Below are 13,356 nucleotides of genomic sequence, written 5' to 3'. Positions count from 1 at the left end.
TCGGAACTCACGACAGGCTGGGTCTTGTCAAGTATAAACTCTACTAGAACATAAGACATTGTAGAGCCCGGGCAGGATCGACAGGTTGGAGCAAGCAGGCAAACAAAACGAGTCGAGAGCGATCGTTCATGAAAGCTTGGCGAAGCCTCTATGGGCGAAGCGAAGTGGCTTGTTCGGCGTTTCGGCGGGCTTCTGATCAAGGTTGTCGGTCGGTGCGTGTCATATCTCTAACATCAGCAGTTTTATGGGCTCACGTCCCGAAATCGTTTTCTTGTGCATAGATTATTTTTCGTATTCATAGATTTGACGAAATAATGGTATCCGAACGAACTTTACGTCCTTTGACTGTACGTCTGTCTGCACGTCAAAGCTTTTTGACGTACAGTCAGAGACAATCGATGTACAATCAGAATCGCCACCAAGACATCTTGATGGCATTTCGCGGCGGCCGACTGCCACCAGGAAACCATCAGAAAGCCGACAAGTGGAATCTGACTGGAGTTTGACTGTCGGTCAGAGTAACTTGTTGGCCAATCAGACATGCTTGACGTACAGTCAGGCACAGTCAGCGGTCCACTAGAAAAGATTGACTGCCAAACAGGGTTACATTAATGGATTTTTCCTTCGGGCAACTTCTTCCCGTGAATTCGACACTCCCTAGGGATGAACAGAAGCAAAATCATACCGACCGGCCACTACGTTGCATGCACCTTTTTTGGTATTCTGTGTGGTAATCGCGCTTAGTAATCACCGCCCGATCGATATGTGCTTCGCTCGTCTCCCAAGGAGTCACACAACACAACGAGAAGACAGCAAATGGGCTTACTGTACTTCCCGGTGGCCCGACCTCGAAAGCCGGCTGTCTGGGCCCGCCGATCCTGGTTGTCGGCCGTCGTTCAGAGCTCGCAATCGAAGTCAGTGTCCAGGCCAGCAGATCGTCTCTCCAACGCCTGCGCCGCGTAGGCTAGCTGTCCCGGGCTATCATAGCCAGAGTCTCGCTGCGGAACCGCTCCGGGATCGTCGTCTCGGGCCCGTATGGCCAGGACTCGCCGTTTCCCCGGTCCTGGTCAGAACCTCGCTGGTGGACTGATCCGGCGATCGCTATGGGCCACACCATCGAGACCGGCTTCGTCATTCCTGCCCGGCCCCAGCCTCGCGCCGCACGCTTTGTCAAACGCCAGCTCATGTCTCTGGCCGATCGCCTGTCACATGCCCTCCGCCCCGTTCTCTTTCATCCTCGTCTCCCACAAGATTTTTGTCAGGCTCCTTGCGCTCCCTAATTTTAGTGCCTGTCATATCCACGTACTAGATATGTATTTGCTTATCTTACCCGAGAGCGAGGAGGGTTGTGTCTGCCTTAGGGGAAATTTGTTGAGGTAAATACGTCTAATATAATCTAGGAAAAAAAAAACGGAAGATATACGGTTGCTAATTTTAGAAAAAAAAAGTGGGGAAGTAAGCATAGGCAAGACACAAATTGAGTTAAATGTCCCCTCGTCTCTCTCGTTGATGCATGGCAGAATGTGCTTTATGTTTCATTAAAAGCACTCCACAAGTTTAGTATAACTAGACCTAGTTTAAATGTACTGAGAATAATCTTTTCAGATCTAGACATCTATGGAACGTCGTACGCATCATAGCGTACGACGTTCCATTTTCCGGGGGTGTCGGAAAAATTGCGGAAACAGCAGTTGACACTTGGAACGCTGGCGGTCGAGTTTGTTAGCGGGCGTCGGAAAATGGAACGTCGTACGCCCCGGAAAATGGAAAAGGGTCCAATTTATTAGGTGTGCCTGACACGCAGTGAAATGGTAATATCCATAATATGAACGGAGGTTCTCTGTAAGATCATCAAGGAAACTAAAGGTTGTTTTAGGCTGTTTATTACACGGACGGTGGGTTTTGGTAGTATGTTGACTGATTATTAGGTGTTTAATTGCGCAAAAAGGAACATAGGCCATGTTGCGCCAAAGAAATAATTAAAAGACTCTACAGTAAAAGGAAGGAATTACTATGCAGAGGATCTATAACTGTTGCAGGTAGCCAGTTTTTTTAAGGAAAATCTAAAATATGACTAAAAGGAACTAAAGGTTCATATCCCAGTAAGAAGGCTGGATGAAATGGAAGATATCCAGAAAGTGAAGGGAAACTTGCTCGACGTTCTTGATCAAAGAATTTGCAGTGCCGTAGAATATGCAGTATAGTTAGCAATTCACAGCAATGCTCACAGAGTGGGGTGTCCTCACCACAAAGAAGATGTCGATGGGTGACGCGTGAATGTCCAATTCTGAAACGACGCATTAGAACTTCATGGCGACTGTCTCTATGGTGCGAACTCTCCCATACCTCTGAATGTGGTTTGATGACATGTAGCTCATTATTTATTTATTTGTCCCAGTCTTGCTGCCAGGCATAATAAATTGCTTTTTTTGACAACTGTTTTAGAATCTTCTTGAGGCAGCCGAACAGGTGTTTCCAGAGCATCCTTAACAGAGGCTGCTAGCCTATCCGCCTTCTCATTACCTGAAATTCCCACATGGCTTGGTACCCAGCACAGCTTGATATATTATATCCCATATGGAAAGGCAGGTTTAACTCTATCCGTACTTGTTGCACCAGCCGATTCTTAGAATCATTGAGGGAACAGAGAGAGAGGATAGCACTCTGGGAGTCCACAAACAAAATAGATTTCCTGATATTGTTGCCTAATATATATTCCATAACAATGAGCACACCATAAGGTTCTGCAGTAAAAATGCTGGCAACAGAGTGAAGCCGTCGATCCTGAACAAAGTGTTCTGAATATACAGCCGAACCGACAAAGTGTGGAGTTTTTTTATCCTTCAGTGAAGAATTGTGCATAGTCCTTATACTTAGCTTCCAATGTCGTAAACTCTTGCTGAAGAACAAGTGGTGCAACACATCGCTTGCTTATTGTATTTCGCTAGCGACCAGTCACAGGTATAGTGCACCGCCTTCCAAGGAACAATGCTTCGAACTCTCGTCATCAAGCTACGCTCAGGAAGTGCAAGCTGCAGGGATGCAAACATCCATTGAATGCGGAGGCGTAAAGGGTGTACTATACGTGGCTTGTTCTCAGAAAGACGTAAACAAGGAGATACCTGCAAACAACAGAAGGATCGGTGTTCAGGGTAAGATTTGACTTTATAACTATAGCATAGGCTGAGGTACTGTCTTTGCTTTTCTATTGGCATTTGGTACGTCTCTGCATACAAACTCGGGACAGGCGATGTTCGGAAGGCCCCCGCAGCAAGTCGAAGTCCAAGGTGCTGCACAGGATCTAGCCTTTTCAAAGATGTTGGTCGTGCCGAGCCATATACAACCGCAGCATAGTCGAGACGAGAACGAACCAGCGAGTTGTAGAGTCGCAGGAGGCACCTCCTGTCAAAACCCCAGGACATGTGTGCAAGTACCTTGAGAACATTAGCAGATTTAAGACACTTTCGCTTCAGTTCCTTCAGATGGGTGTGAAAGGTGAGCTTCTAATCAAAAATAACACCCAAGAACTTGTGTTCATGCCTAACGGTTACGTCAGTGCCATTCATCTGCAAGCTGGGATCTAGCGACAACCCTCGACGTAATGAAAAAAAAACACGCACATCGTTTTTTCTGGTGCAAACCGGAAATCATTTTCATCGGCCCACTTGTTCCTCCTATTTAGTGCTATCTGCAATTGGCGCTCACAAATTGACAAGTTGCATGAGGAGAAGGCGATCTGGACATCGTCTATGTACAATGAATAAAAAACTGATGGTGGTATAACTGCAGCAAGGCTGTTGATCTTAATTGCGAACAAGGTAACACTCAATACACCTCCTTGTGGGGCACTGTTTTCTTGTATAAAACATTTGAGAGCGTGGATCCAAGGCGGACCTGAAAAACGGTCTGTCTAGAAGTCGGAAGAGATATTCAAGGCACGGCACTGCCGTAGATCCTACCTCATGGCTACCGCCAATCCCCTCCTTACACCCTTCCCTCCTTCTCAACTCTTTTCTCGCCGGCAGCTTGTCACGCTCCCTGAAATTCGGACCGGGACCATCCTCACCCCTTACCTGCTACGGCGGTTCCGTCAGCACAGCAGCAGCACCGCGAAAGGGGCAGTGGTGCTGCCACCACGAACCTTCCCGGTACATGCGCATTGTGCCATAAAAACGCTGATCTGGAGCACATGCTCTGGGACTACCCGCTATACTCGGATCCCCGAACCGGCACCTTGGCTACCATCCAGCAGAGTTTCAGGCCTACCTCGCTGCATGCCTGGTCCTGCCCGGAGCCCTCCTTCCCTAAAGTGACCGCTATCGAACTCTGGCGATCGCTACTCGCGTACATCCAGGTCCCTGTCGGCACACGGCTTCAAGACATTCAGCTGTCCAGCACTGAGCCCATACAAAACACCAGGCCTGAACCTACCGCGTACATCTATCCTCTGACGCCGTCGCACCAACCGGGCCAACATAGAAGAATGGAGGCCCCCTGTCCCCCGCTCCTGTATCCTAAACCCACTCACCACAGCATTTTTTACTGCCAAAAAGTGAAATAAACGTTCCTACCTACCTACCTACCCATTCTTTCTTGTGCACTGGGAGGTCCACTCATGTCAAATTGCCCTCCGAGAAGTAAAGGGGTTCGACTTTGATCGGGGGGAGGGGGCCTCCCTCGTCGCCTCCCGCCCCTTTGGATCGGCCCCGCAATGATAATGGTAACAACAGAAACTTCCCTGATTTACCATTCCTACCATTGCTGCTTCGAACCTCGATTTAAACCATATGCCCAGTCCGTACTATTACGGAGCGCTGCGCATGCCAGAAGAAATTTGGGATTGCAAGCATTTTATTACTCTGTCCCATCTGAAATCAACAAACCCATTAAAAGTAACATTCACGTTCAATGCATGCCAAAAGGGTCAGATAAAGAATGCTCCTGATTAAAAATACTTTCAAAAGAAGCCTAGACATTGTTAACATTTATTGCCGTTATTGTAGTCGGATTGAGTGGTAATATTTGCCACTCAAATGGGTCAACTATGCGTACATACTCGCGTAGATTGGCTCAGAAGTCCTTCCCGGTGTGACACAGGTTGTTGCATTTGACTTGACAACGGGGTGGAGCTGACTTCAGATCCTTTTTCGCGCTCAACTGGTGAAGACGTGTGATCAGCTCCGCAACTCTGTCGTATAGAACGCCTAGATAACAGGGAGTTTTTGTAGATCGTTTTCGCCGTCCAGCAACGGCTCTCCGCAACCCGCTACGATGCCCGGAATTGTACAGCCAAGGCTATCGGCGCGCAGGCGCGGTAGCGGCTTCTTCGTTGCGGAGGGCTTAGTGGAGGGGGAAACGCGGTCTACGAAAACTCCCTATTAACCAGATCTTAGAGGTTCTGTTCGTAAAGTTAGCCGGAGTAAGTGGCGAATTCAGAGACATACATCTTGGAACACAAGCTGGCTGCGAGAATTAAACAAAACGAAATTCCTGGAATGCTGCCGCCTTGAAGTTTGTAGTATAAGCACAAACACCGATTATAGTATTGAAACGTTTAAGGATAAACTTAGAGTAATCAGGAGAATGAACACTGCGATTATCCTTGCGCTAAATGCTCGCCTAAGAGTATAATCTTGCTAGAAAGGGAGAAGACTGAGACACCTCCGATGTTTGTTTGTTTTTAAAATTTTTTACTAGTTAAATCTTAATTTTGATCACCCTGCATAATAGAGGAGTCGCAGAGATGCAGAGACGCTGCCTTTGGTTCATTGCGGTTAGGTATCTCAGCCTGGATAAACAACCAACAGTGCGACCTGTGGAAATCCTTAAATCTCAAAACTATTTTCGATAAAAAAAAAAAAAAAATTAAAAAACAACAACAGGAGAATTGCAAATGTTTCGCATGTACGTTTCTTCTTTTTTTTCTTTTTTTCTTTTGCTGAAGTAAAAGAGAATACACAGGATACGTATATCTTTGTAAGTTTTCTCCATCGTCTCTTTGTTTTCTCGCACAATACCAACCGAGTTTTGGTTTGAAGCCTCCTGCAAATGTGATATTTCTCGGCCTGGTGCACTCACTGCGGATACTGAAATGAAGATTGAAGCATAGCTATCACACTCCAAAATTCTTTAAAATTGATCAAGCATATCTTCTAATGACAATCGCACGTTTTTATTTTGAACACGTTATACCTCTTGTTCTGAACGGCCTACCATATCCAGAGCTCGAAAAGTAGCCATCAGAGAGCGCAATGCATCACGGGAGTCTGTGAGGTCACTTTTCCCAGCATGTGTGCGGCTACGGGGAAGCTGGCGTGGTTATAATATTGACTCTTAGGGCCGGTTGCACCAACGTCGCTTAGCGCAAAGCGGAGCTTAGCCGGGAACTTAAGCTTAGTTTCGGTTTCGTTCGGTTGCACCAAACTCGCTTATCGCTAAACCTAGCACTAAACTACGCTTAACTTGAGCGCTCAACATTGGGCGCTTTGCTTCTGGTTGTTTCTTAATCCTGGATTAAAAACATGGCGGCTGGTTTGTCACGGTCGACGCGGTGGACGAAATTGGTTGTGCAAAGTGTTTTAGGCTACGTCAGCGTGAAAGTCTCGACAAAATGACCTTCGATTGTGACAAAGATGCAAAATATTGTCGCGTGAAGTGTTTATCGACCCCTGTTTTCAAGTTGGCTTTCCACTTTCAGGGCGTGTTAGCCCTAACCGAGAAACGTACGGAGCTGTGGGGCTCACGTCTGTATTCCCGTTGGGTCTTCTGTCAACGAGCTTATTCGTATGTACTTACTATTTTTCGCATAGCTGTAACGTATTGTTATTTACCACCTTGTTTATTTACACTTGCAGCGCGTATCCTTCAATCTGATCAGCGCGTTGAATAGTGCAGTACATGATCTCGGCGATCAGCTGATTGTCGACACCTCTGCCGTTTGCATCAGATTGCGGCGCTTTTAAGTAATAAAACAGCGAAAATTCAATTTCTTTCGTTTTCTGAGTTTTGAGACAATCTTCAGTGCATTTTCCTTATCTCGCGAGTAGAATCTTAGCTTCAGAAAACTGTATCGTTCCATAACTGTAACTTTTTTGGTGATCGCGATTTTTTAGGAATATTTTGCTTTATATCTTTCATTCGTGGCAACGACAAATCGTAACGACTACTATGTTAGATTCGTTCATTGCTGTATCGGGGCAGGCTGGGGCAGGCGATGCGAAGAGACGACCGTTCTTATCGGCGCGATGTGATGTACTAGTGGGAGTTTCTTTTTTCTGAACTCGACAGTGTGAAACTGAAGTCCGTTTGAGGCTGCAGCGGATGTTCAACGACGGTACAGTGCAGTTCTCTAACCTTGCTGATAGCAACGAGTACCGTCGATGCAAGGTCTCGTGACCTGACCTCTCGACGACTTCTATTCGACGATTTCCGGGCATTTTCGCAGCTGCCGTGGCGAGTTCGTCACTGTTTTGAACTTCATCGGTCTCAGACTTGACTTGGTTTTAGTAGTCATCTTACCTGCCTACTTATATCCATGATGTTTTGTCTTCAGCGATGTAGCGAGTAGAGTGTCCTTCTCGCGTTCGGTGAGTTTTGGGGCCCCCGATGGCTCCTTCGCCTCAAAATGTGAGCACGAAAACTACTACCACTGTCAAAATAACCTGTTATCAACCGATATTAAACACACAATCACAGATGTAAAGAGCATTCGTGTTTATTTGAAGCTTTGACTTCTGCTATTGAAAGTTAAACGAAAAAATGATTGAATTTGGAGACCTTTAATTTGTTACTCACCGAAGAAATACAGCGAAAAGCAGACGCCGACGACAACTACTACGGCAGATTTTCTTTTTTTTTTGTTTACATCACGTGATTCCTTTCCGCCAATCGTATTCGTCGCTCTGTGCGTTTCCTAGTTTGCTCTGTTTGTCCCTAGATTCCCTACGCAAATCCAGCGTTTAGCTAGGGGCGCGTCTGTAAAGCCGGCTTAACCTTGGTGCAACCGGAATTTAAACCCGTGCTTACCTAAGCTCGGTTTAGGGCGCTAAGCCGGCTTAGGAAAGTGCCGCTTTGGGTTAAGGTAAGCGGCGCTGGTGCAACCGGCCCTTAGTGACGTTAAACCTGGCCATATGAGATGCACGAAGCTTCGTTGGGCAATGCCAGCAGAGGCGAAAAAAAAAGTGATTAACCTGCAATTCAAACTTTACGGACCTCCTCCAATTCTCAGTCTCATTTTTTCTTTCTAGAGGAGTTTAATAGGCGCGGGAGACAACGGGAAATCCGTTTCGACCAATTTCGGCAGGGAGTGCGCGCACGCAGACTGTCGACGTACTTCTGCAGGGTGATGCTTTAACAGTACAATTGGTGAAAAGGCATTTCAAGTTGCCATCGGAGCATCCACGAGTTCATTCGTTATGAAAAACGTTTTAACGTATTTTCAAACAAAATATCGGTGTCTCCGTAATGTTGCCAGAACGTAGTTGATATCTAGGCGATACAAATCGCACTAGAATTTCGTTTCAATGCCCCTTTAAATAACACAACACTGCCACAACAAGAGCGTATTAAGGTCGAGCGTTAAATTTATAAATACAAGATGTCTTCAGAAATAGAAACTTAAAAAGTTAACTGGAACTTTCAAGTTTTAAACGAATTCTTAGATGTAACTAATTGAGCAGGCGCACCGCGGTCATCAAGAACATGTGGCTTAACATGTCGTTTCTCGTACAGGCATTTCCCTGACTTTGAAATGGCGCCTGAGCTGCGTTTTCTTTATGTATTAGTTATACGTTGGTTATTTTTTGTTGCCTCGTACCCCACACCTGTAGATGAAAAAAAGAAACTGCGGGAATGCTGAAACTAGGCTACATTCAGTGTAGAGGGATCTCAATGACTCTGCCTTTCACTGTCACTCTGTTCAGGACGGTCACCACATGCGGCAGGTTGGAGGTCTACAAATTATGACGTCTTGCGCAGGCCTTGCCTTCTGAGTAATGTTGCGCTGGTATCAGGTGGCTTATGCAAATGAACAAAATTAACCGTATCACTACGGCTCCGCTATAAAAGACCCGAGCTTGCACATCCTCAAATACATCTTCCAGGGAGCGTCAGTTGAATCGCACACTCTTGTTACAGACTGTGAATCGAGAATTTATTCGCAACTAGTACATATTATGTCGATGAACAAGTTTCGTCTTGCTCTACTGCAGCTCGCTGTGAATTCCAACAAGGCTGAGAACCTCGAAAAAACAAGTCGGAAAATCAGAGAGGCGGCCTCCGAGGGAGCGAAGATGGTGGTTTTGCCAGAATGTTTTGGATTCCCGAACGCGGCGCCGAACTTCCCAAAGTACGCCGAGACGATTCCCGGTGAGTCCAGCGAGATGATGTCCCGCAGCGCCAAAGAAAACCAGGTGTACCTCATTGGCGGCTCCATGTCGGAGAGTGACAATGGGAAGATCTACAGCACCTGCCTGGTCTACGGCCCGGACGGTTCGATGCTCGCCAAGCACCGTAAAATACACCTTTTTGGCTTCAACATTCCCGGAAAAATCAGGTTCAGTGAAACAGACTTTATAACATCGGGCAACCGACTGACAACCTTCAACACTCCGTTCTGCAAAGTGGGCGTCGGAGTATGCTTCGACATGTGTTTTGCGTATATGGCAGAGGCCTACGGACAGCTTGGGTGCAAATTGTTGGTATACCCTGGCGCATTCGACACGATTACTGGTCCAACGTACTGGGAGGTGATTCAGAGAACCAGGGCGATCGATAATCAGGTGTACGTTGCCACAGCGTCACCTTCGAGGGATGAATCTGCGAGCTACGTCAATTGGGGACACAGCATGTTGGTGGATCCGAGTGGCACGGTGGTGCAGTCAGCGGGGTCTGGTGAAGAGCTGGTGCTTGCTGATGTAGACTTGGATCAGATAGATGAGGCGGCGAACAAGTTTCCCATTAACAAAGAAAAGAAAAATGATATCTATAACCTGGTGATCAATAAGGGCTTGGGAACTATTGTGGTGTCATCTTAAACAATGTGACGTGCGATGTCGGCGTCGCGGTAACCTCTGGCGCCAGCTCTTCTGGGGGGGATTCTGAGCTCTTTTGGTTGAGTCTTTATACTTTGTTACAAAAACAAAATATTTTGTCTAGAACGATTCGTGTGTGCAACACACGAATCGTTCTAGACAAAATATTTGTTGCACACAACGTGTGTGCCACAGATAAATTTCTTGGATAAATTCATTTGTCATTTTCTAAATATTCTCTTGCTTAAGGATTTAAATAAAGTTTGACCGGGTTCACCGTTTTTTCTCTCTTTCGTGACTCTTACTCTAGTACAGGGGTGGCCAAGCTGCGGCTCTTCGCGTGTTAAAGTGCGGCTCGCAGCTCCCTCCCCTACACCCCCCCCCCCCCCCCCCCCCCGGCCACCCTCCCGGTCACACGAGCATGTCTTCAAAAAGAGAAATGGAACGCGTTTTAAATCGAGACAGATATAGGTTTGGTAGATTTGAACTACTGCTGGCTACATCACGTACAGTTCGGCTGCTCTTGACTCGAATAGGTTGAAAATAGTTCAAGTTTCGTTTATTGCTCTAGACAAAACTTTGACCCCCCCCCCCCCCCCCCCCTCCTTTGCGGCTCTTGAAGTTTTGTACTTTTGTTTGCGGCTCTTATGCCGGGTCAGCCTGGCCACCCCTGCGCTAGTATATGATGTACAGGTCGTATCCCAGCTGAAACTATAGCGAAAAGCCGTTCTCCTCGTCGTGACGGTGAACCACATTACCTCGTTTTTTCCTCTTCCTCCCAATTTTTAGAGCGCAGCTCTTAGGGGCCCGTTTCCAGCCTGAGCGGCGTCGGCGTCGGCGTCGGCGTAACCGGGGGGGGGGGAGGGTCACGTGACCCCCGAGGTCACGTGACCCCCCCCCCCCCCCGAGGTCACGTGACCCCCCCCCCCCCCCCCCGAGATCACGTGACCCCCCCCCCCCCCCGAGGTCACGTGATTCCCCCAGGTCACGTGGCCCCCCCAGGTCACGTGACCCCCCTTCCCCCAGATCACGTGCCCCCCCCCCCCCCGCCCCGGGGTCACGTGACTACCCGCAGGTGATGTGACCCCCCTCAGTACCCTTCCCTACTCCTCCTCAAGAGCTGCGCTCCAATTCGGCGTTACAGGGATTTGTAAACGGCTTTCATTTTTTTTAACATCTTTTCTTGGTCTTCTTTGTATGCGCTCTATTCCGTGCAGCTTTGATTAATATCTATGGGGGACTTGTGGCGGAGTGTTTTAACACACAGCAGCTCGTAGCACTTGCAGCGAAAGCTCGCGCTGCAGAAACCAGAGATCCTCAATCTCCCCACCCTCCCCGATTCGATGATGAACTTCGTTCCAGCGTGCGACCGGATATCCATAGTGCATGATGGACTTTAAAGACCGCAGTATTTCAATCATGCTGCACTGAATAAATGTTTCACCATCAATGGGCAACAATGTCGTCATACTCCGGTAGACTAAACTCTTGCTGCCTAAACACTAGCGGTTTATCAGTTTTGTTCAGCAAGGACGGTCTGCCGAGGGCAGACAGTCCTTGCTGACGGTCTGCCCTCAGCAGTGTGCTTCGCGGTGTCTTCGTTCGAGAGTTTCTGCTCGCAGACGAACAGTTTTAGTTGACTGAGATGAGTTGGAAGATTCTGACTTTCCCAAAGAGTTGCATGTAGGTTTCGCAACCGATAGCTTACGTGGCTTGTCATTCAACGCACTTTAAAAGTACTTTGGATGAATTTCAGACCTAGCTTTCCTGGCATTCCTTTTCGTTTAGGAGTGCGACGCGCTACAACGAGGTCTTCTTTCACTATGCGTGGCATTCGACTGTCACGTCCGTCTCGATCCCGATCGCCCAGTGAAATAGGCTCGCTCCAGAAGAGTCGATCGCGGCGCGCTCCAAAACGACAAGTGGAATTCGCCATTAGACTGCTGAAGGTGATGTGTCTGCGATGCGCTCTCTTTGTTTGTGTACTATTCACTATAAACTGCCTCTCTGCTTGACGTGCTAATAGGTTGACGTTGCGTCATTAATACGAAAGCCGTATGGAAATAAATGTTCATCGGCATCATAACCCTTGATCAACGTCGCGGTCACTTTGGTTGTAAGTACTGCATCTCCCTCGGCCACCCCTGCTCTCACAGCCAGCTGACCGAAAATTCCCCTCATTCTTGGGGCAATAACAAATTTCAGTAGGTCGTTCTGATAACCCCGATAACGTTATGCGATAAAATACGACGTATGCGCAAAGGCGGCGGAGGGGTATCGGGTGTCGTTATCGGAGTCATCGGAACGATTTACTAAAACTCTCTCATAGTAAACTTTAACCCACAATTAGCGTTCAAGAACACAGGCCCAGAGGATATTGCTAAACAAACACGGCGGCGTACTAAGGCTCATGAAGTTCCTCATGCTAATTTAGCGCCGTAAGAAGAAAAACAAAAATCAAAAAAAATAACGCAGCTTGGTCATTAGACGAGGCATCGTATATACAGAGTTGTTCGTAACGAGTGACTAGTAATTGGTTACTTGTGATCCATTACATTTTATTGTAAATTTTTATTGCTTCAAGTACTTTGTTTTGCGGTAACTTTTTTTGTATTCGATTACTATATTTTTGTTATGCAAACAATCAAGTATATGTTTCCGAAAGAGATAAAATTATTGAGTTGAGTTTTTTAACTTAAAATATCGCTTTTTATGCGGGTGCTTCATTAGTCATTGTTGCAACAACGTTAGGCACATATTTTACCCTTAAACATGTAAAAAAACGGCTCCAGAAGGATCAGTATGTGAGCGCGCTCAGCGCCGTTTAGGCTGCCGAGAGAGCCTCGTTTCCTCTGTACGGGTTTTTACGATCCGGGTTTGCCGCAGCATAGGCAACTGTGTTCTGCACTAGCCACACCTGGCCACGACAAAGACCCCCCCCCCCCCCCCCCTCTTTTTTTTTTTTCATCTCGGAAAACAACAATATGTAACCACTTGGAACATATGTACGCGTTTTAGAGCGCATAGGCGAACGTTTCAAGCTTGAGCGGCGTCCCTGTCGGCGTCGCCGTAACCGCGGGCGTTGCATTAAGGGAATGAAGCAAGCGGGCGTAACCGCGCGTTGCATTATGGGAAAAATTCCCCACTAAATGTTCGCGTAAAGTTTAGCGGGAAAATTATCCCGGTAAATATAGCGGTAACTTGTCCCCGATAAATTGAGGGGGAGGCGGGGGGGGGGGGGGGGCATAACCCAACACCTCCTAGAAGACAAAGCCGTAGCGCTCTTCTCGTGACGTCGCAAAGGAAGGCCATCGGGGGCGCGCGT

The 13,356-nt window shown here is 47.3% G+C and overlaps 1 protein-coding gene across 1 annotated transcript; it reads left to right on the top strand.

Moving 5' to 3' along the window:
• Positions 1-9,173: 9,173 nt before the first annotated feature.
• Positions 9,174-10,034, top strand: LOC120849398 (omega-amidase NIT2-like). The gene has a single exon (XM_040221606.2). It carries the CDS (start codon positions 9,174-9,176, stop codon positions 10,032-10,034), a length of 861 nt encoding a protein of 286 aa, XP_040077540.2.
• Positions 10,035-13,356: the final 3,322 nt, after the last annotated feature.

Source organism: Ixodes scapularis, unplaced genomic scaffold (assembly GCF_016920785.2).
Source record: "Ixodes scapularis isolate PalLabHiFi unplaced genomic scaffold, ASM1692078v2 PGA_scaffold8__174_contigs__length_109621045, whole genome shotgun sequence".
Lineage (NCBI taxonomy): Eukaryota > Metazoa > Arthropoda > Arachnida > Ixodida > Ixodidae > Ixodes > Ixodes scapularis.
This window is presented reverse-complemented; position numbering and strand designations above follow the sequence as displayed.

Bases quoted from the DNA above. Each gene is read 5' to 3' on its own strand.
- LOC120849398 (XM_040221606.2), top strand. From the start codon at position 9,174: ATGTCGATGAACAAGTTTCGTCTTGCTCTACTGCAGCTCGCTGTGAAT.